At 39.8% G+C, this 25,887-nt stretch overlaps 2 protein-coding genes and 1 non-coding gene across 4 annotated transcripts in view; 2 read left to right on the top strand and 1 right to left on the bottom strand.

The window, feature by feature from the left end:
• LOC140241539 (Fanconi anemia group I protein-like) overlaps nt 1–16,374 on the bottom strand; it is a 37,114-nt gene extending 20,740 nt beyond the window's left edge. The window contains exons 1-12 of the mRNA XM_072321274.1: nt 16,334–16,374; nt 14,211–14,308; nt 13,501–13,710; nt 12,902–12,987; nt 7,797–7,922; nt 6,972–7,013; nt 5,747–5,967; nt 4,211–4,332; nt 3,537–3,629; nt 2,887–2,965; nt 2,132–2,189; nt 570–673 (exon numbers count right to left, since the gene is read on the bottom strand). Coding sequence (XP_072177375.1) covers nt 570–673; nt 2,132–2,189; nt 2,887–2,965; nt 3,537–3,629; nt 4,211–4,332; nt 5,747–5,967; nt 6,972–7,013; nt 7,797–7,922; nt 12,902–12,987; nt 13,501–13,710; nt 14,211–14,291 — 1,222 coding nt within the window. The 5' untranslated portion in view covers nt 14,292–14,308; nt 16,334–16,374. The remainder of the gene's footprint in view (nt 1–569; nt 674–2,131; nt 2,190–2,886; nt 2,966–3,536; nt 3,630–4,210; nt 4,333–5,746; nt 5,968–6,971; nt 7,014–7,796; nt 7,923–12,901; nt 12,988–13,500; nt 13,711–14,210; nt 14,309–16,333) is intronic.
• Trnah-gug (transfer RNA histidin (anticodon GUG)) lies at nt 5,246–5,317 on the top strand. The gene has a single exon. It is a non-coding gene; the product is annotated as a tRNA-His (tRNA).
• Nucleotides 16,375–19,863: 3,489 nt separating the features above from the next.
• LOC140241746 (prominin-1-A-like) overlaps nt 19,864–25,887 on the top strand; it is a 35,958-nt gene continuing 29,934 nt past the window's right edge. For both annotated transcript variants that reach the window (XM_072321494.1, XM_072321496.1), the window contains exons 1-3: nt 19,864–20,384; nt 24,957–25,015; nt 25,655–25,851. In XM_072321494.1, the coding sequence (XP_072177595.1) occupies nt 20,057–20,384; nt 24,957–25,015; nt 25,655–25,851 (584 nt within the window). In that variant the 5' untranslated portion in view covers nt 19,864–20,056. The remainder of the gene's footprint in view (nt 20,385–24,956; nt 25,016–25,654; nt 25,852–25,887) is intronic.

Raw genomic sequence — 25,887 nt, 5'->3', positions numbered from 1 at the left:
GTTCAAAGTTTTACATTAATTTACATCTAATACAATGTGTAGCAATTGTTTGGAATCTGAACATGCTTTGGGCATTAAGAGATATTTCAATACCATATCAAACATTTCACAGAATGATGCCATAGGACACACACTTACATAAATTGTTTTCACCTTGATTTCATTTGCTTCTCCACATATAGCACATGGAATATCTTGCCCTTGAGAAACACAATGTCAAACCAATCTTGGCATTGACAAGTAAGAAATGGAGAATCTTATCATAATCATCATTTCAGAAGATACAGGTGACAACATTTTCCTCCAAGAAAGCAAGAGGAACCAACCTTGGAGGAACTAAGTGACATAAAATTATGCAAGTCTATGGGTTTATCAACCTGTTGAGGACGAGTCCCAAGTATACTCGAGCAGTGAAATGTGTGTTGCAGTAAAATCAGTCCATCCTCAATGGGTTAAAGAGTTACAAGTGAAGTAATATGATAAATGGATATACATTCAGTGTATACATTCAGTATAGGTATCTGAAATGAGATTTTCTTGGAATAGTTGGTCTATGTACCCAACCTCACCTGCTCCCTTTCCACCAAAAGGACCTGGCTTGGGTCCAAATGCATCCATGAGAGTGAAGCCAAGTTGGACCAGGCCTTGCATGACATGGTCCCAGCCATACAGGCTGCAGTGATGAACAGAGCATAAAACACAAACATATACCATACTGTACAACAAGGAATGTTCGCGTGCATTTTAATTTCGCGAATTTCACAAGCGCCAAGATTCGCGAAAATAAATGCACGTGAAAGTTCTTGTCAACACTATATGCATTGAATGCCAGTGGCAATTCGTAAAAATGTCATGCTGTGAAAAAGGCCGTTGGCTCCAATTCGCGAAGATTTCATGCCGTGAATATATCATGTTTTACAGTATTTGAAATAAGGCATATCCCAGCCATACAGACTACAGTGATGCAGAGAGTGTAATAAATAAACATACCATAATAAAATGAGCCATACCTCAGCCAAAGGGACTTACATTAGAGATATGCATGGTGTGCTACAGAAATACACATTAGATAAGACACATCTCAGCTTTACCAATTGCAGCAATATTCAAGGTGTAATACACAAATACACTTGAAACATGGCATGATTCCACTGGCAACAGGGGAAATTAAAGAAAAGTTAAAACTCATGAAAGGAAGATCTCTGAAAACATGTAGAGAGCTAACCAGCATTCTGACTAAAGCCATTATATGATCTAAAGAAAGACATATCATACATGGAAGAGATTACTCAAGTTTACACCCAAAAAAAAAATCAAAAATATGTACATTCATATTTTACCACACGTCTACAAATATCTATTTAATGGACAATTCATGTAGTGTAAATCTACACAAATTACACAATTGGCCAATTCTAAGTATAAAATAATGATAGGCATTACATTTCAATCAACTCACATAGTGCAAACTATGTGAGGTCATGCCAACACAAAGTGCTATATGATATCAATTCGCCCCATAACACCATTAAAAAATGTAGCAAAAGAAAAAAGCTGCTGAAAACTGCTTATCCAATAGTGGTGAGCCAATGGAATAAAATTATTTTATAAACACTTTGATATGTTTGATAACTAGCATTTGTTGGTTGACTCTTACTTTGATTTTGTTGCCTCTTTTTGATACACCAGGTTAGGGCTCGCTGCTTGCTCAGCCCCACTCTTGCTGTTGCTATTTCACTCCTTTCTTTTCTTTATTCATCTTGTTTGATGTTGCCTCCCCATTCATCCTTTTCCTTCACTGGTTGCCCCCATGGTCCTCAGGACCATCGCTGTCCCTCCTCTGCCTTTTGTCTGTCCACCCTCCTTTAATCCCCTCCCTTTACCTGTTGATCTCCTCGCCCATGACCTCCAACCCCTTCCCTTTTGTTTTCTTTGTTCTGTATCCCTAGCCCTCCTCTGACTGTTCTTGTTGTGTGTAGTCCTTAGACTGTATGATTGCTTTTCCTGCCTGTTTGTCATTTTTGCCTCTGACAAAGATTCTGCTAGGATCGAAAGCTCAGGCCCCTTTTACATCATTAAAAAAAAAACATATCTTATTCATAGATTTACTCACTCCTGTCTTTCCACTCACCTGTTCTTCACTGTCTCAAGAATCAGCTTGGTTACATCTCGGCCAGCAACAACAAGATCTGTTAAACAAAGTACAACAATTTAAAAAAAAAAAAAAATCAAATACATGTGTAACATTCCATGCAGTAACCTTCTTTCACAGGAACTCTTGAAATTCCACACATCTATTTATTTATTCATTTTTTTTTTGACAGTTGCATTGCATTAGAGAAGCATGAATTGAATTCTCAATTGCCTTGATATATCTCTGCAGTCATAGCAATGCTATCTTCTACAGCTTTGTGAAACCTCTTCTCTATTCAGAAGTACCTCACTTCACGTGACAATCATAAAGACATCATATCAGGATCGCAGTCAATCACATCACAGTGTCATAATAGAGAACCCACTCTGATCAGATTTGATTTATACTGTAGGAGGGACTCTACATCATTATGGAGGCTGACATCAGTTCCTATCAGGAAAGAGAAACAATCAGTCATTTCCATCTCCATTTGATCTTTCTTTCTTGGAAAAAATGCATCTATTCCCCTTTTGATGAGTGGGTTACTGGGAAGATAAAATACTTGCTCAGATTTTGCTAGGTAGCCAGCAGAGGGACAAGAGACAAGCCAAGGTTTGTGCTCATCAAGAGAACTTTGTTCACAAAAATGTGTATAAAAGTTTGGAATAATTCCACCTTACTTGTGTTTCACTTAAGTGAATGGAAGGTCACATTTTTGACAAGAAGTAAAATGAAATAGTAATATCAAATACCTGATATCCAGGGAGATGTGCCATGGCGTTTAGCGTCTTTCAAGCTTTTCAGTATGGTAGCTTTCAGGAAGTCAAAGATCTGAAAATAGAACAATTACACTTTTAGTGTACGACAGTACACCCCATTATAACAAACACTGTTACGACAAAATTTTGTTAGAACAAAGCAACAATTCAGGTCTCAAAATTATTATCTGTATATTTTCATATACTTTTTTTGTTTGGCTTCCACAAAATGTTCATGTAACGAACAAAGTAAACTGGCAGTCCAGAGGACTTTGTTATGATAGGAGTTGTCTCTACACTGATAGCAAAATGATGAGAGTGGGTGAGAGATAGATGATAGATAGATGATATCAAGAAAATATATGATAGAGAGGGAAGATGGATGACAATCAACAAGGCTAGCTGTTGTCAAAGTGGGGATGGTGATAAAGATGCTGGCATGTGCTGTGCATATGTTCAAATTTCTTGCATGCAAAGGTTTCCTTGACAGTTATGCCTCTCTCAGCCACTGTGTGTGGTCTCAGCAGCCGGTGACTCCAGCATGTATGAACACACTCATGGGGCTAAGTCTACTACTTCAGGAGCGCACCTGCACTTAAGTTTATGTATAATGGTGTATCAAACAATCATTGAAGCAAACTGACCTGTTCCTCAAACCTATGTATCTGGGCCACAGAGAGGGCTAGAGCCACGCTGAATGGAGCCAGAACAGTGCTGCAGTCTCTTTGTTGGCCAGCCTGGAAAGAAAGCAACAAGACAGTGAGATACCACAATGAATTACATATCAGCCTTTGATTTCCCCTGTGTATGTGCCAAAAATGATATCATAAATCAAACAGTATTAAAGAATCTGACAGTCAATTTGATCAATTTCACAGTAAAGAAATCTTCGAATGTCCAACTATCTCCTTTAAAATAATACATTTCAACTTTTTGAAAATCATCTGAATGATGCAGAAGCAAAAAATGGAAATCAGGTTTCCAAGAAAACTTTGTTAGGTTCCAGTACATGGTATAATCGCTGAAACCGGCACTTTCATTCTCCTGCAATCAAAGGATGAAAATGACAATTCAGCCCCACACCCTTGCTCATTTTCTAAGTTGTTGTCACGTCTGGGCACCATTTCATGAATACTGTCAATCCTGACAAAAATACTGTCATTCCTGACAAGTTGTCAGTCTCTGACAATTTCAGCAAAATCCTTGGCTTTGATTGGCCGAGAAGCTCTGGTCACTGACTGTTACTATGGTGATTGTCAGAAACTGACAACTTGTCAGAACTGACAACTTTCATGAACCGTTGCCCTGTAATCCTTACCTTGAGGAACTTGATGAACTCCCTGCCAAGATCCTGGTCCTGTTTGATGGAGAATGTGATGTGGACAATGATCGTGCCCTCCGTGTGATGTAGCTGCTCCTGAGAGAAAGCACTTGTTTCCACTGCATCACTACATTGAATGTCACAACAAAAAAAAAGCCAGCGACTCACATGTATGATAGCCGAACGAGAGCCACTCATATATCCTATGATGCTTGGTTATCTCGAACAGGAGATGAAATACTTGTCAGGATTTTAGGCCAATGTAGAATAAGCAGTTGCATTGGGGAAAACATGATGATTCCTACAGCAATATCCCATTGCATGGAAAATAGAAAAGCAGTTAGAATCCCATGTTCTCCATGTGGTCCAGAAAGTGTTCACACTTCTCTACCACTACAAAACACATGCTGAGTATGCATGAAAGATAGCAACCAAAAATTTCCACTCTCCTTTCAAATCACAAAGACAAAGTTCAGAAGCATAACTCACTGTCACTGTCTACATTCATCTAAGGAGTATTCAAACAAACAAAAGTCCTTGAATCTTGAAACAAAATTGCAGAACAGAACAGAGCAGATGGCTTATTTTCTATGCGATGAACTGTGGCAAGTTTTGAAGTACAAGTTTATAAATGAATTTGAACTCAACATTTCTAGTCTGTATCAAGAGACCTCTTGTTCCAGTTACAATCAGCATCATCTAATGTTGTGATAGGACTTCACAAAATGCTGTGTCTGTAGCCCTACACTGACCTTCGACAAGATCATAGTGGTCAGCCACAGCATTGTACATTGCAACATTGTCAATACTGGTGAGCTCTTACCACAGGTGATTAAGAAAATATTAAACAGATAATCATTTCTGTAGACTATAAAAATGTATCCTGAAGCAGAGAGGGTCTCAGGTACAACCCTGGGGATTCCCCAGAAGTTTACATGTTGGAGAAATTCTGCTTTATCTGGCATTCCCCACAATTATTGCCTAATCACCAACAGGGTTAAAACTGAAAGCAACATCCTCTTGATTGGCGTAGCCGTGATGGTCTAGTGGTTAAGACATTACATTGTGAATGTAAAGACCCAGGTTCAAACCCTGGTCACAGCAACTGCCATCTTTTCTTTTTTTTTTTTTTTTTTTCCAACGCTGGCAAGTGAAGGCTACGAACACAGAAAAGTCTCCAATAATTTCAATTAGACAAAAAACATGGTTATGAGGACAAAAACACTGATGAAATTTAAATGTTTTTTTTTTTAATATATATGAATAACACATTAATAATACACATACACATAAACATGCACCTTATGCATACCTACATGGACATGCTTCCCAAGATTATCTATAGTGTGCTTTCATCTATCATTTCTGTTGGTAATATCGAAAAATGTTCAAAGGATATCATGACTGTAATTATCACAGATATAATAAAAACAATAATATAACATAATATAATAGTATCGGTGATAGAAATAATGATAATGATAATGATGATAACACAGTGTGGTCACAAATCTGCTACTGACCCCTCATGACCATCTGCTTGTTGTTGTTGTTGTTGTTGTTGTTGGAGAGCCCTGTCCTGCTCAGAGAAGAAGGCTACAAGGCCCTCTACCACGACCCTCTTGTGACCCTTGGAGGAGAGGAGAAGAAGCTGGTAGACCAGGGGAGGTAACTCCTGCACTTCTACATACTTCAACATGCGCAGGAGCTTGTTGATGACAAACTTCAGCTGGTCACTGCTTAAAGTGACCTCCCTGTCATTCAAAGAGAAAGAGTATATCCAAACCATTTCACAATTTCAAGACTTCTGTAGTTGCTGACAATCACATCTTGGCAATTTTCATTGAAGTTATAGCATAAATTAAGACTGAACATAATGGATTATTATCTCAAGTGATGAAAATTTTGTATTTTGTTGACATTTAACTATTTACACAAGAGACCTTGAGACCTTTCCTAGGCTCATAAATACTGTAGCTCACATAGTTTTAACATAATATCAGAACATGAGTATTTCTATTGTGTGTGTGATAAAGATAATATTGTGATGTCAATAGAAAAGAAACAAAGAAAATGAAAGAATGAAAACAAACGTGAAAGAGTGGATGGAGGATTGACTTAAAGGACAAGTCCACCTTCATATACATGTGGATTGAGTGAAGGCAACAATATTAGTAGAGCACATCAGTGAAAGTTTGTGGAAAATCGGACAATCCATTCAATATTTGTGAATTTTTAAAGTATCTGCGCAGTCACTGCTGGATGAGAAGACTACTACAGTGTATGATGTCACATGCGTACAATGATATAAGGAAAATAAAAAGAGAATTTCACAAAACTTTACTTTTTGAATAAAGTGCACATTTCTTCGACTTGTCACTGATGTATGTTACGGGTAATATTATTCCCCCTGCCTTCTGAAAGAGAGAAGTCAAGTGTTCTTTTGTTATGCGAGAAAGGTGAAAATATGTTGAATTTTCTTTATTCTTTCTTTATATCGTTGTACACATGTGACATCACAAGCTATAGTAGTCTTCTTATCCAGCCGTGACTGAGCAGAAACTTCAAAAATTCATAACTTTTGAACCGACTGTCTGATTTTCCCCACACTTTCACTGATGTGTTCTACTAATATAGCTGCATTCACTCAACCCACATGTCTATGAAGGTGGACTTGTCCTTTAAAAACAAACAAGTGAAGAAATTATTTGCCATAAAATGAGGGAAAAAATTCGTTGACATATACGGGCATTCTTACCTGAAGACTGATGCCAAATGGATTGCACACCTTGCTTCCCATCTGAATTGAATCCAAACAACAGAATAACACATTTTGAATGAAGTGTGCCTAGAATACCCTTCATTAACACTATTTTTTCAACTTACTACACAAGCATTGGCAAAAACAAAGAGGAGAAAGTGGGAAAAAAGGGGTTCATAATAAGACTCTAGTAGTAATGGAACACAAACAGTAAGGAAATTGGAATCTATCTCACTGATAAATTACTTTCTGCTTTTTAGTGTATCAGCACAATGTGTTGTTTTGCTGGACTCACTGAGCTTGACTGGACTAGGGAAGGATGGTCAGTGCACACAAAAATAAACACATCTTGGGGAACACTTGTGGTGCCTACATAGGAAATAGCTGTGTTATTCTAAACCTCATCTTTCAGACAATATCTATTGGACACAAGAATCACAATGCATATCTCGTGAAATTTACATTGTTTTTGTTCATTTGTTTTGGGTGGAATTTCTTCTTTTTTTGAGGGAGGGGGGTTGATACACTTTGCAACAGAGTATGATTAGATTGAGTTTAGGCTACTTTGAAGAATCTTTCTTGATGTACTCTTATTCATTCTGGCTTCAGGCTAGTCTGCTTCTAATGAGTGATATAGCATCTTTCAGCAAAAATTCTACAGATTTCTATGTAAAATTCTGGGATTTTTTCCCTTTGGACAAGAGGTTTTTACAATATCAAACCTTTGTAACACATTTAAATTTTCACAACACACCACCAAGATCACCTTACTTTGTATTTTCTCTGCTTTGGTAATTGCTTCTTTATCACACTTAGACATACCTGCAGGAACACAAATTATTCAAGAGGTGATCCTTGAACTCCTTGCCAGACATCCTGCCATTGTCAGTGGAAACCGTTTCCATAGCAGCCAGAGAGGATATCACCTTGGGAAGCAGCTCAAGAGCTCTGATTAGAACAAAAGAGATAAATCTCCTTTCTAATTTTTGACTTTTCAGACAGCTCAGAATCTGGGTCTCTGTCACACGGTCAAAAGTGACTTGTTAGAACACCAGCGACAATCTGGGGGGTGTTTCATCAATTTAGTCTGTGCTGACAAGTTGTCGGTCTCTGACAATTTCAGTAAAATCCTTGGTTTTTATTTCTTGAGACGCTCTTGTAACTGACTGTTACTATGGTAATTGTCTGTGACTGACATCTTGTCAGGGCTGACAACTTTCATGAAACGGTGCCCAGGAGCAGCTCTGTATTTTTCTTCAATGATGACTTGTTTCTATCATTTTTCAGAACATTTCTGTACACATGTTCCTTTCAGCTCCCTTAATCAGAACTTGCCAATCTAGATGGCCATAATCTTTGTTTTCTTTTGGTTTGTGCCATGGGCGTAAATCCCGGGGGGGATGGGGGGATATATCCCCCCCTGAAATGGAGGAGGGGGGGATGGCCTGTACAATCATCCCCCCCTGAATTTTGAAGAAAAAAAAATGGAGGAAGCAGAAATGTGATTGTATCAATTTTGGCATATTGCATGACGTTTGTACGCCGGCCTTCAGACAGGTAACAGAGCTGAACAGTATTCTATCTTGTAGGAAATCAAATGCATAATTTTCTCAAGCGCTCGCTCGCTTCGCTCGCTCACGGGCATGGACATACACTGTAATGCATGGCTCAGATGTTGACAACGTCAAATAGTGTAGGCCTACATGTAAACATGCTAAGACGAGAGTAACTTGGGACCATCTGCAAAATATGCACGAAAACAAACAAACAAACAATAACAAAACTATATTGCCATAATTGAACCCCCTCCATTTCCTAAATCATTCATGAGGAACGACAGTGACTGATAATTCAGTCAAGATACATCTATGGGTATACCCAGGGAAGATCAGGGGCGTCGAAAATATCTCGGGGGGGGGGGGGGGGGGGGGGCAAAGGGCATTTGCCCCGCCCCTACGAAAGTGTTTAGGCAGGCAAATCATTTATCCCCCAAGCAATTTCCGAGATGAGGACAAATTTCGAACTTTCTTAATGGAATTATTGTCCAAATACCGCCAGAACTATGCACCAAATTGTTGAATTGCAATCATAAACATGCTATACTGGATCCCTTTCGATAAGTACACTGTTGAGATTGACGTATATTTCCCTAATTTGTCAAAGAGTGTGCAGCATATCTTTCACTTAACAAAAGCTCCCTCATATGCAGAGGCGTCGATGGGGGGGGGGGGGATGGTTCCCCCATAAAAGTGGGACAAACCAAATCGCCAAAATATAGCTAAAAACGGCAGTTTTGGGGGTGTAAAATGTCAAAATTTTAAAGCTCGCTCGCTCCGCTCGCTCGCATTTAAGCGCTAAGCCATTCCCCTGATGTTGCTACCAGTGATTGACAGCAGTTGCGCCCGGTGCGCCCCCCCCCCTAATCTCAAAAAGCAAAAAATATAGCTACAAATGGCAGTTTGGGGGACTGTAAGATGTCAAAATTTTTCAAGCTCGCTCGCTTCGCACACTCGCATTTAATCATCATGCCATTCTCATGATGTTGCTGCCATAAATTGCCAGCAGTTTTCGCCCGGTGCTCCCCCTTAATTTCCAAAGCTAAAAATAAAGCTACAAACGGCAGTTTTGGGACTGTAATAAGTCGAAATTTTGAAGCTCGCTCGCTCCGCTCGCTCGGATTTAATCATTATGCCATTCTCCTGATGTTGCTGCCAGTAATTGCCAGCAGTTTTCGCCCGGTGTGCCTCCCCTTAATTTCCAAAGCGAAAAAATACAGCTACAAACGACATTTTCTGGAATTGCAAAATGTCAAAATTTTAAGGCTCGCTTGCTCCGCTCGCTCGCATTTAATCGCTATGGCATTCTCCTGATGTTGCTGCCAGTGATTGACAGCAGTTGTGCCCGGTGCGTCGCCTTTAATTTCCAAAGCGAATAATATAGCTACAAATGGCAGTTTTGGGGACTGTAAGATGTCAAAATTTTCAAGCTCGCTCGCTTCGCACACTCGCATTTAATCATTATGCCATTCTCATGATGTTGCTGCCATAAATTGCCAGCAGTTTTCGCCCAGTGCTCCCCCTTAATTTCCAAAGCTAAAAATAAAGCTACAAACGGCAGTTTGGGGACTGTAATAAGTCGAAATTTTGAAGCTCGCTCGCTCCGCTCGCTCGGATTTAATCATTATGCCATTCTCCTGATGTTGCTGCCAGTAATTGCCAGCAGTTTTCGCCCGGTGTGCCTCCCCTTAATTTCCAAAGCGAAAAAATACAGCTACAAACGACATTTTCTGGAATTGCAAAATGTCAAAATTTTAAGGCTCGCTTGCTCCGCTCGCTCGCATTTAATCGCTATGGCATTCTCCTGATGTTGCTGCCAGTGATTGACAGCAGTTGTGCCCGGTGCATCCCCTTTTATTTCCAAAGCGAAAAATATAGCTACAAATGGCAGTTTTGGGGACTGTAAGATGTCAAAATTTTCAAGCTCGCTCGCTTCGCACACTCGCATTTAATCATTATGCCATTCTCATGATGTTGCTGCCAGTAATTGCCACCAGTTTTCGCCCGGTGCTCCCCCCTCCCCCTTAATCTCCACAGCGAAAAACATAGCTACAAACGGCAGTTTTGGGACTGTAAGATGTCAAAATTTTGAAGCTCGCTTCACTCACTCGCATTTAATCATTATGCCATTCTCCTGATGTTGCTGCCAGTTATTGCCAGCAGTTTTCGCCCGGTGCTCCCCCCCCCCCTTAATTTCCAAAGCGAAAAATTTAGCTACAAACGGCAGTTTTGGGACTGTAATAAGTCAAAATTTTGAAGCTCGCTCGCTTCGCTCGCTCGCATTTAATCATTATGCCATTCTCCTGATGTTGCTGCCAGTTATTGCCAGCAGTTTTCGCCCGGTGCTCCCCCCTTAATTTCCAAAGCGAAAAATATAGCTACAAACGGCAGTTTTGGGAGTGTAATAAGTCAAAATTTTGAAGCTCGCTCGCTCGCATTTAATCATTATGCCATTCTCCTGATGTTGCTGCCAGTTATTGCCAGCAGTTTTCGCCCGGTGCTCCCCCCTTAATTTCCAAAGCGAAAAATATAGCTACAAACGGCAGTTTTGGGACTGTAATAAGTCAAAATTTTGAAGCTCGCTCGCTTCGCTCGCTCGCATTTAATCATTATGCCATTCTCCTGATGTTGCTGCCAGTAATTGCCAGCAGTTTTCGCCCGGTGCTCCCCCTTAATTTCCAAAGCGACAAAATGCAGCCACAAACGACAGTTTTGGGGACTGTAAAATGTCAAAATTTTCAAGCTCACTCGCTTCGCTCGCTCGCATTTAATCGTTATGCCATTCTCCTGATGTTGCTGCCAGTACGAACTGCCAGCAGTTGCGCCCTGTGCGCCCCCTTAATTTCCAAAGCGAAAAAATACAGTCCAAAACGGCAGTTTTTTTTTACTGTAAAATGCCAAAATTTTCAAGCTCGCTCGCTTCGCTCGCTCGCATTTTATTGTTATGCCATTCTCTTGATGTTGCTGTCAGTAATTGCCAGCAGTTTCACCCGGTACCCCCCCCCCCTTAATTTCCAAAGCTAAAAATAAAGCTACAAACGGCAGTTTTGGGACTGTAATAAGTCAAAAATTTTGAAGCTCGCTCGCTCCGCTCTCGCTCAATCATTATGCCATTCTCCTGATGTTGCTGCCAGTAATTGCCAGCAGTTTTCGCCCGGTGTGCCTCCCCTTAATTTCCAAAGCGAAAAAATGCAGCTACAAACGACATTGTCTGGGATTGCAAAATGTCAAAATTTTAAGGCTCGCTTGCTCCGCTCGCTCGCATTTAATCGCTATGGCATTCTCCTGATGTTGCTGCCAGTGATTGACAGCAGTTGTGCCCGGTGCGTCCCCTTTAATTTCCAAAGCGAAAAATATAACTACAAATGGCAGTTTTGGGGACTGTAAGATGTCAAAATTTTCAAGCTCGCTCGCTTCGCACACTCGCATTTAATCATTATGGCATTCTCATGATGTTGCTGCCAGTAATTGCCACCAGTTTTCGCACGGTGCTCCCCCTTAATTTCCAAAGCTAAAAATAAAGCTACAAACGGCAGTTTTGGGACTGTAAAATGTCAAAATTTTCAAGCTCACTCGCTTCGCTCGCTCGCATTTAATCGTTATGCCATTCTCCTGATGTTGCTGCCAGTACGAACTGCCAGCAGTTGCGCCCTGTGCGCCCCCCTTAATTTCCAAAGTGAAAAAATACAGCCCAAAACAGCAGGGTTTTTTTTACTGTAAAATGTCAAAATTTTCAAGCTCGCTCACTTCGCTCGCTCGCATTTAATTGTTATGCCATTCTCTTGATGTTGCTGTCAGTAGTAATTGCCAGCAGTTTCACCCGGTGCCCCCCTTAATTTCCAAAGCGGACAAAATACAGTCACAAACTGCAGTTTTGGGACTGTAAAATGTCACAATTTTCAAGCTCGCTTGTAACAGTTTGTCAGAAATATATCACTCTCCTCCCACTTTATATTTCATGCAAAAGAGTGAGACATCCGATCCCTGTAAAGTGTGTGTGTGTGTGTGTGTGGGGGGGGGGGGGGGGGTTACCAAGTTTCTCTCACCCCCGTCCCCCTCAAGGCTGCGCCGGTTCGGTTATGGGCTTGTAATCGTGGTGATGGTGACTATCGCCGATCATCCCCCCCACTCCTCAGTATGGATTTACGCCGTTGGTTTGTGCACAACAATACAGGTTTAAGTCAGACATATACATCAACCTGGCAATTTTCTGAGGACAGGACAATCATGAGCTCTGGCTCTTTTAATGTCTTGATAGTCAACATCAGAACACAAATATAACATCCACTATGATTTCTGATATGGACAGAGAGAGATGGGTACATTGCAAGCTAAGAAAACAGAGATGAAGAAAAAAACAATCACACTTACTTTCCGTTTGTTATGTCTTTGGATCTGATGATGTCGGTGAATACTTCTGCCAGTTGCACCAAGCTAGATGCTGGAAATTTATCAATCTACAAACAGGAGGTAAAAAGCAATTACATCTCATCATACACTGAAATGAAATCAAGTCTGCTTTATGGGGAAAAACGTGACACATTCACTTCTTGGATGTTATTCTACTGCTTTGTACTTTTTACAGACTTTATAATTTTGCTAAAACACACATTTCCCATAGACATCTGCCCGAGTATTCTCAGGACTCGTCTTCAATGGGTTAACTCTGTTTACTATTCATATAGGTCAAGGCTGTACACGCACTGGTCCAAAGGTCCATATTACTGATGGACCAGTAACTTTTTCAGAAATGGACCAGTAAAACATGGAAAAACTGGGTACCTAATGGTCTGACAGACAGGTTGGACCAGCAGAAAAAAATGGGTTAGCGTGTAGCCTTGAATAGGTAATAACAAATAACAGGGGTTGAAATTCATTAGTGCTTGAGTGCAATCAATAAACCAAACAACCAACCACCTTCCAACATTATAGAAAAAAACAAAACAAAATGTATGGTAATGATCTCTTACCTCAATGAGTAAGTAGCCAGTGATTTCTGAGGCCATCTTGGTACTTAATTCCTGGCTCCCAAGAAGGCCCAGGGCACACTTGCACAGATGGAGGCAACGTGCCACACCTTTCTCTGAGTCAGGTGTGGAACCCTGAAACACAGCATGGAGGAAGTTGGCCACATCACTGGTCTTTCCTGACAGAACTGTCTGTCTGAAGTTAGATGTCAGCTGCAGAGTATAACAGTGCATAAGAGATGTTACCATTGCATTAATGACTACTTCATACAAATTGTAGTTACTTTTTGACTATCATGAATCTTATCTGCAATAAAAACTCTTCAATCTGTCAGTTTCATCCTTACTAATAGTAGCCTGGAAATCAGTCGTTGAATATTTGCTGCTGTTATTTAAAGTACATCTCATGGATCAGTAATTTACACAGCTAATGCATATCTTTATCTTTGCACATAGGCACACAAAATGTGCAAGATCGCCTGTGAATGGTCAGAAATTGACAAATCTTTTTTATAATGTATACCATATCATAACATGAAATAGGTGAACAGAAAGAAGCAATAACAGCATGCCAAAACATGTGTTTCATATGAAATACTTTTGTCAGAGACTTGGAGATATCAAATCATGTTACAATGGAACTTTTGTTGATACATTTAAAATATTATATGTCATGAAATGTAATATGAAAAGGCTTAACAAGTCAACCTTACCTCTTCTGATTTCAGGCCATCAAGATATTTGTTTAAATTTGCAAGATTTCTTTCCTGCGATAACTGCAGTATCTTTGCCATGGCTCCTTTTCATGAATCTGGAATCAAAGGAGATCAAAAAGTCAAAGTTATTGTTATTTCTTTTGCTGCTGCACATTACAAAAAAGTATAAATGAAATATGCATGCACATCTCATGAAAGGAAATATGAGTGAAAGATTCAGTACACGTATCAAATATCAGAAACTATGTAAATTTAACTTTAAGTGACATTGAGAAGCCCTTTAGGCATCAATAATAATATACAATTGTAATACATTCTACACAATGGGTGGTGCACCTTGCAAAAGCTGCCAATTTGAATAAAACGTACCGTTGGGTACATGGTAATGATGTTGTTGGCAGTAATATTTCTCAGCTGCATGAAATGTTACAAATTTCCAGTACTGTGTACAGAATACACCATATTCGTTAGCCCATACAGACGCTGTGAGCTATTTATAGTATACAGTGACTGGGCTGTGTATAGTTACATATATTCGTGTACAATCAATGTACTTTGCATGGAAAATATCTGGCAATTAGGGCTCATCACAAAATTTTGGGAGTGGTTGACTTCATGATGAAGAACCACAGTGATGAAATGTAATTTAATATGTATCATCCTTTTCAGGAGAAAAGTTACTGATTTCTAATTCCAGAAAATTATGAGTCATGTCGCTCCCAAAATAATTTTGCTACACTCTTCTACATTACACTACTAAATTTACTCATACTATAGATTACTAGATAGTACCCTACCCCTCGTTACCTCACACACTGTTCCTACCGCTTTGCTACAAAATGTGCATCCATGCATAAGCTAGCCAGACCAGACGTCATGCACAGTTCTGTACAGCGACAGGGACAGGGTTGTGCTTTTAAGTTGTGGTAGGGCCTATAAAAACAGTTAGGCCTACTAATAACTATACACAGCCCAGTCGCCGCTGTACATACGTAGCGCGACAGGGCTGTACCAACGAAGCTCCAAACACGAAGAGGGTCCAACGATAGCATGCGATCGGATTGAATTTTGATACTTTAGATCATTTTTTTGTCACTTCAAACTCATCTGACGAACAAAATGATAATGAGACTTCATATCTATGCTATGAATATTGAAATTTAGATTTGATAACTTACCTAAAATGATGGTTATATGCAGCATGTGTGAACGGTTCACGAACGGTACATCGTCTTTCACGCCAGGCCATTTCCAATATCCGGGAGGTCACATGATCTGAATGCCCTTTCAAAAGGTCGCGCTGTCGACCGTGCTGCTACACCAACACTCAAGCAGCGCATCGCACGCACGCAAAAGATTTCCGCAGAGATCAAGGCGCCATTTTGAATTCTGCAACGATGAACCCTGACGGTGTTAGGGAATCCGCCAGAAAGTATCATTTTTTGGTTCCACGGACTTATCACGAGGGCTCTCAATGGACTTACGAACCTTCTGTAATACAAGCATGCACTTAAGGTGAGTAACGTTTGGTAACGTGTACATTGTTTATAAAGAACGTATAAATTTTCATAAGTTTTGTAGTTGTGTTGTGGTTCCCCACTTTGTAGGTGCCCGCTCGTTGGTCAGACGCTGTATTCGCGTAGCGTATTAACAGCGTCTGGTCGGGCTAGCCTACTAATATACTGTACTATCCCTGGGTCCTATGCATAAAATAAAGCCAAGTAGGGTAGGAAGTGTATGTAGAGTTAGTGGTTTGGCGAAATCAGCAGGACTAGGGAGAACAACACTACACAATACTGCAGGCGTAGGTCTAGGCCCTAATTAGTTAAACCGTTAGACAAGAAACGAAGACAATATTTAACACATGACCAGTGTGTGGCTGTATACGCATATAAAGCATACGTATATACAAGTATGTGGGACTGTTCGTGTTAGGGCCTAAGTCAAATTTTTAATAAGTGTTATCACAGTAGGCTTTTAGTTGTTCGTATTGCAATAATAATCAATCTCAGAATTTCATCAACATCTTTGTAATACGTTTATGGAGTATCTTATATCTAATCCTCAAATACATTTAACCAACTTCCTGTTAATCGATCAATAGATAAATAAGGTCATACCAACAGTAGAAAGCTTGGAGGAGAGACGGGAATTTCTGCTATACGTTGCGCACTCACTCACGTCCACACACTACTCATTCATTTATGGCGCGCTAGCTTGCGCTGCGAGCTGTTTTGATTTCCGGTTGGTGCACCGCAAAGAGATTTTACACCCCTGACGCAGCGCCACCTACCGGGAAAATAAAGAAAGAAAGAAAGAAAGGAAGGAAGGAAACACGCCTTGTAAAACTCTATTCCCATAGTCTTCGATGATTTGGTTTTCATTACGTCGGAAGGAAGGGGTAGGGTGGGGAAGGGGAGAGAACCTGTAGATTTTTCGATTATGCTGGACGCAGTTTTCCTAGGCCTATAGGGTTCCTACCGAATTTCACGTAGTTAGGGCATATTTCCCATTTCAGAATGAAATTACGAATAATCAGTAGGCCTACTTAATTTATTGAGGTTGCAATTGATTAAAATTTATAAACTAATTATTTTCTCTCACAAAATATAGTGTGTGCCTACGTTCTAATTCGCGAGGCTTTTAAAATTACAAAAGAAAGCAATCAGAATTGTATCTCCTAGCGATTACCGTGCTCATACAATGCCAATATTTGATCGTTTGAAAAGTCTTGATATGTGTATATATCAAAGTGCAATATTTATGTTTTCATGTTCTCATAATATGCTTCCTGGAGTATTAACTAATTACTTTAAGCTCAATAGCCAGGTGCATGCATGTATAACAAGAAACTTTTTTAATTATTATTTGCCATTTGTAAGATTAAGCTCTTATCAAAAGTCAATATCTTATAATGGACCGAAAATATGGAATGAGTTACCAGAGGGAATAAAGTCAAGTTAGACTTTTACGATTTTTAAAACCCATCTTAAGCAGTATTTGAGTGACAGACAATCTTTAGAATAAATGTATCATAGAAAATATTTTTAATAAGACTATATATATACTTTTTGTTTAATGTGTTTGTGTGTCTATTTTTTTTTTTTTGTGCTGCTGTTTGTAACTTTGTAATTTATATGATATTCGTTTGGTACAATGACTCATGTTAAAGGACTTGGCTTCAAGGCACCGCCTTCCTGTCAAGTTCCTAAAGCTTCATGATTATGTTGACGTTTATATTTTGTATCCGTTGCAGTCATATCAGTTACTTTATACAAATTTGACGACATGAATTTGAATGTAATGTGTGAGTTATATTTGTACTTATATGTAGTGTATTTTCTCTGTTTGTTTGTATGGTTTTTATGGAGTATTGAATAAATAAATCCAATCTAATGAATCTCCACTTTCATTCCAGTTAGGAGCCGTTGCTTCAAAGCTGTTTTCTTGAATTCTGTAAAAGTAACCGTTGTGATTGCAAGTTCATCAACATTTTCTCTTCCATAGTATAGACTCATTTCCTTTCGTTGTTTCTTGCAGGACAAATCAAAAGCACTGACTTTGTCTAATATAGGTTTTCTCGGATGATCAAACTTCTGCCATCCCAATTCATGAATGTGCTCTCAGATGTTCACAAGCAAATGCGTGAAAATATTTGGGCATTCAAATTCACGCGTTGGTCAAGTTGAGCTTGGTTGGGTTTCAATTTAATTCTCAGGTTATCAATATCTTCACTTCGCGCAATCATTTGTTAATGATAAAGAGTTTTGTAGAATGGGGTTATGGGGGCCCGGGGGACAGAAGGGGGACAATGTTGCTCATTGCACAAGCACACCACATAGGCCCTACACACCCCGCTGCACATCCCGAAACACACACGTGCAAAATTCTATTCTTTATTGCCTTCTATTATATTATAGAAGTTTTAAGGTTTTTTATTGCTCCTGTGTCTAGTTGCATCGCCACATAACTTGATGACAATCTTATCATGTCCCTGTACATGCTCATAATGTATTATTCTTTCTTTACTTTCAAGAAATTCTAAACGATAAGGCCTAGACAGCGTTGCATCTGAACAGCACAAAGACAATACTCCTTAATGACACCAGCAATGTTTGTTCTCGACGAATGCGTCAATCAACCTCTCCTATATCCTCGTTATTTGTAAATAGCTCCAATTTTAGGAATGAGGCTATCAACTGAGAACGAACGAGTAGACCTAAATCTGACGATCGATACTTTTATGACTTTGGCTCTCTCCAAGAGAACTCTGTAACACATTGTCCTGCATGTCAGCTAGTATAGTATATAATCATTTTAGGGGTAACTAAAGATGATCTTTAAAATCTATTTTTAATGAAAAATACAATAAAACGGCATTGCATGCACATTCCCTCGTCTTGACTCACAATCCATTGTAATCTTTATGTATTGATTTCATCCATCAAGATTATACCTCTCAGATAAAACCCGGGAAGTCTTCATTCAGCAGGATGAAAAATTAAAAAATGATAATTCATTTTTTTTTTTTTTTTTGGGACACAGAGGCGTTTTAGGCCTAATGATACTTTTGTTCTAGGAGAGAGTGTATAGATGCGATATTATCGATGTTGCGCTCTGTAGCAGGGCCTTTTTCGAACTACTAGTATATTGCAAAATCAACATTTAAAAATAAAATTGATCCATATATTGTCATTATCACTAAAAAAAAAAGAACTTATCACAAGTAAACACAATATACCACTTCTTTGGGCTGATGTTTCTCGCATATAAACAAGCTATAGCCCTCAGTAATATGCTAAGGAGACAGTAGAAGGAAGAAAAAGAACAATTTAATATAAACTTAAGATAACGAAGATAACAACAACAACAATAGAGGTAATAGTAGCTCAGCGTCTGTCAAATTTGAACTTGATCAAGAATAGAACGGGAAAGAAGAAAAAAAATCTTCTGTTCTGCCACGTTGCCATTACGTAATGTCGAGGAAGGCGGGACTGCCTACAACCCCACAATGCTCTCAAGCGCTCCTTTTGTATTCACAATCGATTCATCGGCCAGAGTGCGGGGTGCGTAAGGCTTTTGAGCCCCCCTTTCTGAGGAAGTCACTAGACGGTCAAAAGGAACAAAAGATTTCCATTCTTTCGCCCTCGCCTTGTGTCCATGAATGAATGAAACAGCATGACACACAACCAGCCATCAGCTGTTGAGGATAAGGTCTACACTCAGGACATAGGAAAAACTACGCATACTTCACCAATGTGGTGTAGTAGTGTAGGTAATTAGTTTGGATGGTGAAAGCAGTATCTCAAAGACTCTCGGGGGCTTTTCACACTTCAAGGACAAAAACACTGGAGGGCTACAATCAGCAAGAATGGATTCGTCTATTATCACACTTGCAGCTTTGGGCTTATGCCTGTTACTAGTAACCTATGGAATCGTGAAGTCGTGTTAATCCTGGCTAAAAGCAACAACTTTACATGACATGATTGGGCGTCAGGCAATGTCAGAGGACCAGTGCGCATTCAGTTATGACGTCATCAAAAGTGTTGCGCGCATAAACAATAGATACGCATGCCCAACTGTCACTGTACAACATACAGTAAGTAACTGTTGTTGTGTTTTCTTTTCTTCTGACTGCCACATTCAAGATCACCACCTACCGGCGGCCTGATGAAACACATCGGGACATACATACTTTCATCCAGGATATAATTCAACCATACTACCAGCACAATAAACAATCCGTGAAAATGATAATATTTCAGTAAACACTCGTCGACACAGTTTGCATCAACGCCTGTAAAACAGTTTTTATTCGTTAAATTCAGTTCTTAGAAGTCAGAATGAAGACAGAAGGCATGCCCCAAGGAAGCAGATCCAGCAGAAGTCGGGACAAAAAACGGTATAATATCATATCTCCAGTGATAGTGTTATTGTTATTCATCTTCATCGTTATTCCACATGGAGTGCAATCCTCGGAATCGAGCGACGATAGTCGCCTTCGAATACGACGAGCTGTTAGCGAGTTTCAAACGTTTGACAATGAGTCGGCAGTCGAATCCACTCCTAGCTACTACGGTCGGGGCTATGCTTGGAATGCTCTCGGGGAACTCGCGGCTGGATGGGCGAAGGACGGTGCGCTAAGGAGCGTCAAGCCAAGCACCGTGATCGGTAGGTTTATTCATCTCACATCAAGCTCATTAACACACACCAAACTGGCATACTATTATTAGGATAACATTAATGCCCTAGTTTGATATCTTCTTATTGTTCATCAAAAGTTAAGTAACATCTATCAAAAAAAGGAAAAAAAAAAAGAAAAAAAGGATTTGATAACGTACAGATAAACCACCAGACACAATAAGTTACAACAGCTACATGTAGGACAATATGCATACATCTCCAAATGTCATATGAAACTCTTTTCAGTGAGTTGGAAAAAATGACATTTGTTGTGAAACAGTTAGACCTACTTTCAATATATTGAAATAAACTCATACTTGGTCGCTTCCAGAAGGCCATCATTTAGTGTTGAGAAGGGAAATCTCTTTGGTTAGAGTCAAATATCGTTTTGGAAGTCAAAAATATACCCCTTTATGACGATTGGATGATCAAATAATGTTTCTCGGTCAGTTGCTGTAAAAGTTATATATTTGCATCCCTGTGTCTTCTTCTTCTTCCGGTAGTCCTGCGTCCTTCAGACTTGAAGATTATTACAGTCGTGATTCCAGCTGTGCGTGCTGTGTTTGCGTGAAAGTGCAGTTGTATGAGATATCTAAAGGTGCGAGTATAATCCGTCAGCAGTCGACACTATACATAGCTTGGAATTAGAAGGCTTCCACAAGGGAGGTGTCCACCTCCCTGCTTTCACTGATGGGACTGATAATTATTATGATGTCAGGGGGTAGTGGGTTCCACGTCCGCGCAGTGCGTACGCACGGAAGAAGGACTGCTAATGATGCCCATTTCTGGAGATTGAAAGATGGTAGCCTTGACGATGAACATATCTGGTTGCTTTGTGGACTAGTGTGATGTAGGCCTAGAGTGCAGTGCTGACTAACCGGGTTGTGGTGATCGAAGAAGACGCAGGAGTTCTCTCCTTTGACGTAGGGAATGCCACTGGAGTTCATGTCCATTGAATCATGTCTGTCACAGATGAGGTGTTACAGAACTGTAAATTATGACAAATCTCGCAGCCAGCTATCTTTTGGATCATCTCGATTTTCCGGATGTTACTCTCTGTGTGGGTCCCACAGAGGAGCTCCATATTCCATGGGAGAAGTCTCACCAGAGATCAAGGGCGCCGGAAGCGGGGGGGGGGGGGGGGGGGGGGCAGGGGTGGCACTTGCCCCCCCCCCCCAAACAAAATGTTGGGGGGGGGGGGGCAAAACGAGTTTTTGCCCCCCAAAGTGCCCCCTGTAACAAATAATTAATCACTGATTTAAAGACCAAAATGAACAATAAAGGCATATTTCTTGTCTAAATGTAGTAATTTCATAACTGAAAATGCAAAAATTTTCGCCCCTAACGGGGCGAAAATTGTAATACACTAACAACATACAGTATTGTATCTATACACTAATAGGAGCTTATGAGTAAATTTAGTGTATAGATGGTAGCCTTAGTCGTGTCCTCGAGTGTGCCCGCTGAAACATACCTTTAGTAAACCTTACATTTTTCATTTTCTTCTTTGTTTTCTAGCAGTACGTTGTATAAGAATATTTTTCATTGTTCGAACGATGCGATCACGTTTAAGCTTTTAATGAGTACATTTCAGGTAAATTGCAAAGTGAAAGTGGCTCGCTCGTTCTGCCCGTACTTATAGTAAAATGAAAAGTTTTCATAAGTTATTATCATAGTCCTTCGCAGTGATTTCTTTTACTATGTTTAATTCCTCAAAAATTTGATTTAAAATGCTCTATAAAAGCGACTTTTATACTCTGTTTTTACAAAAAGTCCCTACCGTGGGAGGGGGTATCTTCCTCCCACACCCTCCCCCGCTCGGTCGCTTCGCTCCCTCGACGAGGATCTCACACCATCACATAATATACCCCCGTATGTTAAAATCATAGTCCTTCCAACTGATTTTTTTTCAATATGTTAATTCCCTAGAAATTTGTTTTTAAATGTTCTATAAACGCGACTTTTATACTCTGTTTTCACAAAAAGTCCCTACCATGGGAGGGGCTATCCCCCCTCCCACACCCTCCCCCCGCTCGGTCGCTTCGCTCCCTCGCCGAGGATCTCGCACCATCAAATTATTAATGTACTCCCGTATGTTATGATCATAGTCCTTCCGACTGATTTTTTCAATATGTTAATTCCCTAGAAATTTACTTTAAATTCTCTATAAACGCGACTTTTATACTCTGTTTTTACAAAAAGTCCCTACCGTGGGAGGGGGTATCCCCCCTCCCACACCCTCCCCCCGCTCGGTCGCTTCGCTCCTTCGCCGAGGATCTCACACCATCACATTATTATGTACTCCCGTATGTAATAATCATAGTCCTTCGCACTGATTATTTTTCACTATGTTTAATTCCTTAGAAATTTGCTTTTAAATGGTCTATAAACGCGACTTTTGTACCCTGTTTTACAAAAGATCCCTACAGTGGGGGGGGGATCCCCCTTTCCACACCCTCCCCCCCCCCCCCCCGCTCGCTCGCTCCGCTCCCGCGCCGAGGATCTCACATCGCACATAAAATGTGCCCCCGTTGACATTTTGCCCCCCCAAAACCAGAAGTGTTCCGGCGCGCTTGCCAGAGATTGAAGGAAAATGTATACAATGTATGTATCTTTTTAATGCAGTATGTCGAGCAACCGTTAACGAGATGACAAAATCATAAAATTCTCTGTCAGGTCAATACAATCATAAATAGGAAGCAACGAAATTACCAAAGTAGCGGAACGAATTACAAAAGTATAGGATCTTTAAAAGTACACATGTACGTATATATAACTATGTTGTAGGTAATGAGACAGGTGGATCTTAAGATTTGATCAATCGACAGGTTGATTATGTAGGCCTACATGTATCTGGCCTATGTGTATTATAGTATATTATGATATATTATATTATATCATATTATATCGTATATAGAGTTGCAATATATTCATAGTTCATTGAATAGAGAGTTATATGTTAAGAGGGTGGACTTCTTCTTCTTGCGTATGAGGCAGCGGCAGCTAAGTAAGTTGTTCTAGCCAAGTAACAGTCTCAGGAGTATAGGGTGTGTTATAGTCCATGGTGTCAGGTGGTCGGAGATCAGGGCACTAACTCAAGATATGTTGAGCAGTTTGTTCTGGGCCCCGTTTCATAAAAAGTTGATATGAAAGCAACTCTTGCTGGAATGGTAATTGTCATAGTGACGACAAGAATCCAGCTTCCTGATTGGCTGTTGCCATTGGAAGTTGCCATTGGAAGTTGCCATTCCAGCAAGAGTTGCCATCCTGACATATTTTATGAAATGGGACCTGGTGCACCACACTGGCAGGCTGCTGACGAGCGTAGCCACCACCGATGCATGGCTGCATTGATTGATCAGGTAACTGATTAATCATTCGAATGACAACAACCTGAGAAAGCAGCAGCAATGAAAGAGGGTGGAGAGAGACATAAGAGCAATAAGTATACACAACACATTCATTCGCGAATATTCCACACACATTCTTTCTTACACAGCAGGCATAAAATTTGAAGCGAACATGGTGACACGCATAATATAAATACGTGCCTTATATACTTTTATTCATAATATTACGTATGCAGAAAAAGAGAGGGAGGGAGAGAAGGGGGACACATAAAGAGTTGTTTGCAGAAAATGTTACTATACAAAACAAATAATTCAACAGCGTAGTTTAATACACCATATACACTGGGACCAGCCCTATGATGGATATCACCATGATACCGTTATATACAATGTACATTGTAGGAACATGCCTCTGGAAGAAAGATAATTATGAACTAAAGATTGAAAATGCCATACAATTCTTCCTCTCTGTTTAGAACTTCAAGCATTTTTTCAATGAGGGAAATACACACAGTTGTAAATGTAACTATGCTCGACACAGCCCATCCGTATAAACAGTAAGCTGGTGTTTCGAAGCTTTTTCAGCTGATGGGAAAAATGCTATGGGGTGATCAAGTTTATGTTTCATTGAGATACTCGTAACATTCATTTCCTGTTTCGTTTGTCTCACTGGTATGTACATTGTACAGTCTGTGCATGGAGGTGCAACGAATGATCTGTGTGTTTTTGTAGTGATGTGATGATATTGATTTGTTGTTTTAATTTTTAGATTTGTAATTGTTTTTAGTATCTAAAATTTAATAATAATAGAAATAATAGAAATGAGTTTTAATCGCAGCGCATGACATGACATGACAGTTCGTCAACAAGCACTGCGCTATGATGTGATGTAAAGCGCTGTGAAACAACTTGTATACATGTATAGTTTGTAATCTTGAACGCTGTGCTTAATGTAATCATTGATTGTATAACTTTTCATCGCTATCATGTACATTATTTGCAAAATAAACGTGACACACATGGTTGTGACTTTACCCTGATCCTTCGTACGAAGCCAATTTAGTGTATTTACTTTTATGAATGACAAATGCGTCCAGGACATCCACTTGCAGAATGTATAATGTGATTGTGTTCATAGTGTACATCACTGTATTAGTATCACAATGTATTGTGCCAAACTGTGACTGACTATGCTTTCGCCTCCATTCAGATCTGGTAAAGGAACAACTCGTGTCGGGACATTGGAGCGCAGCACAAGTAATCAAAAAGGTGATTATGATTTGTAATAAGTGGAAGAAAAATCAGTGGAACATTATCTTTATGATTCACTAAATTACAGTTTCGTGTATATATTTTATTCCTTCTTCCCTTTCGGTTTATGTATATGAACTGGTTCGTTGTTGTTGTTGTTGTTTTTTTTGTCCTTATATGTTAGCAATTACAACTTCCTTTTACTATACGTTAGCAATTACCATTAGAATTGTTGAGGTATTGCAATGTCCAGCGATATGGTATATATTTTGCATTGTTTTTAATTTTGCAACAGATGAAAGATATTTTGTCTGTAATGAAGATTTTGTGATATGGTCAGGGGGGGATATTAACTTCGTCAGGTGCTTTTAACACTGTGATCACAGTGGAATGTGATTGTTATAATATTCCTCTCCGTGCCCTGTCCACTCGTGTTATCGAGTTTTTCTAGAAGGTTCATATACTATTGATCTTCAAATAATTTGATACCAAGGGTCTCCCAAATACTGTTGGCAATTCCGAGTATATGACTTTTTCTGCTTATGTAGAGAGCATAATTTATTTGTTGCTATAGGTGATGTACATAAACATATTGCATTTTTCCACATATAGGAAAGTGTCGTCAAGCTTATTTTCCGTTCTTATTTACAATCAAAGGCGCTGCCCATCGTCATTGCGTCGGCCATTCTAATACTAATGGCTGTTGTCATACCTCTTGTCGGCATCGTCTTCTGCTGCTGTCGATTTGCGGGAAAATGTGGCGGGAATCGTCCCGAGGAAGAGATGGCAAATCTCCGCTTCACGCACGCTATGGTCCTCGTGACAGGACTCCTGATCGTTTGTGTATTGCTTTGGTGCGTTGATGACTCAAATAATTGTTTGTCGGTGCT

The sequence above is a fragment of the Diadema setosum genome, chromosome 18 (assembly GCF_964275005.1).
Source record: "Diadema setosum chromosome 18, eeDiaSeto1, whole genome shotgun sequence".
In the NCBI taxonomy this organism is placed as follows: domain Eukaryota; kingdom Metazoa; phylum Echinodermata; class Echinoidea; order Diadematoida; family Diadematidae; genus Diadema; species Diadema setosum.
This window is presented reverse-complemented; position numbering and strand designations above follow the sequence as displayed.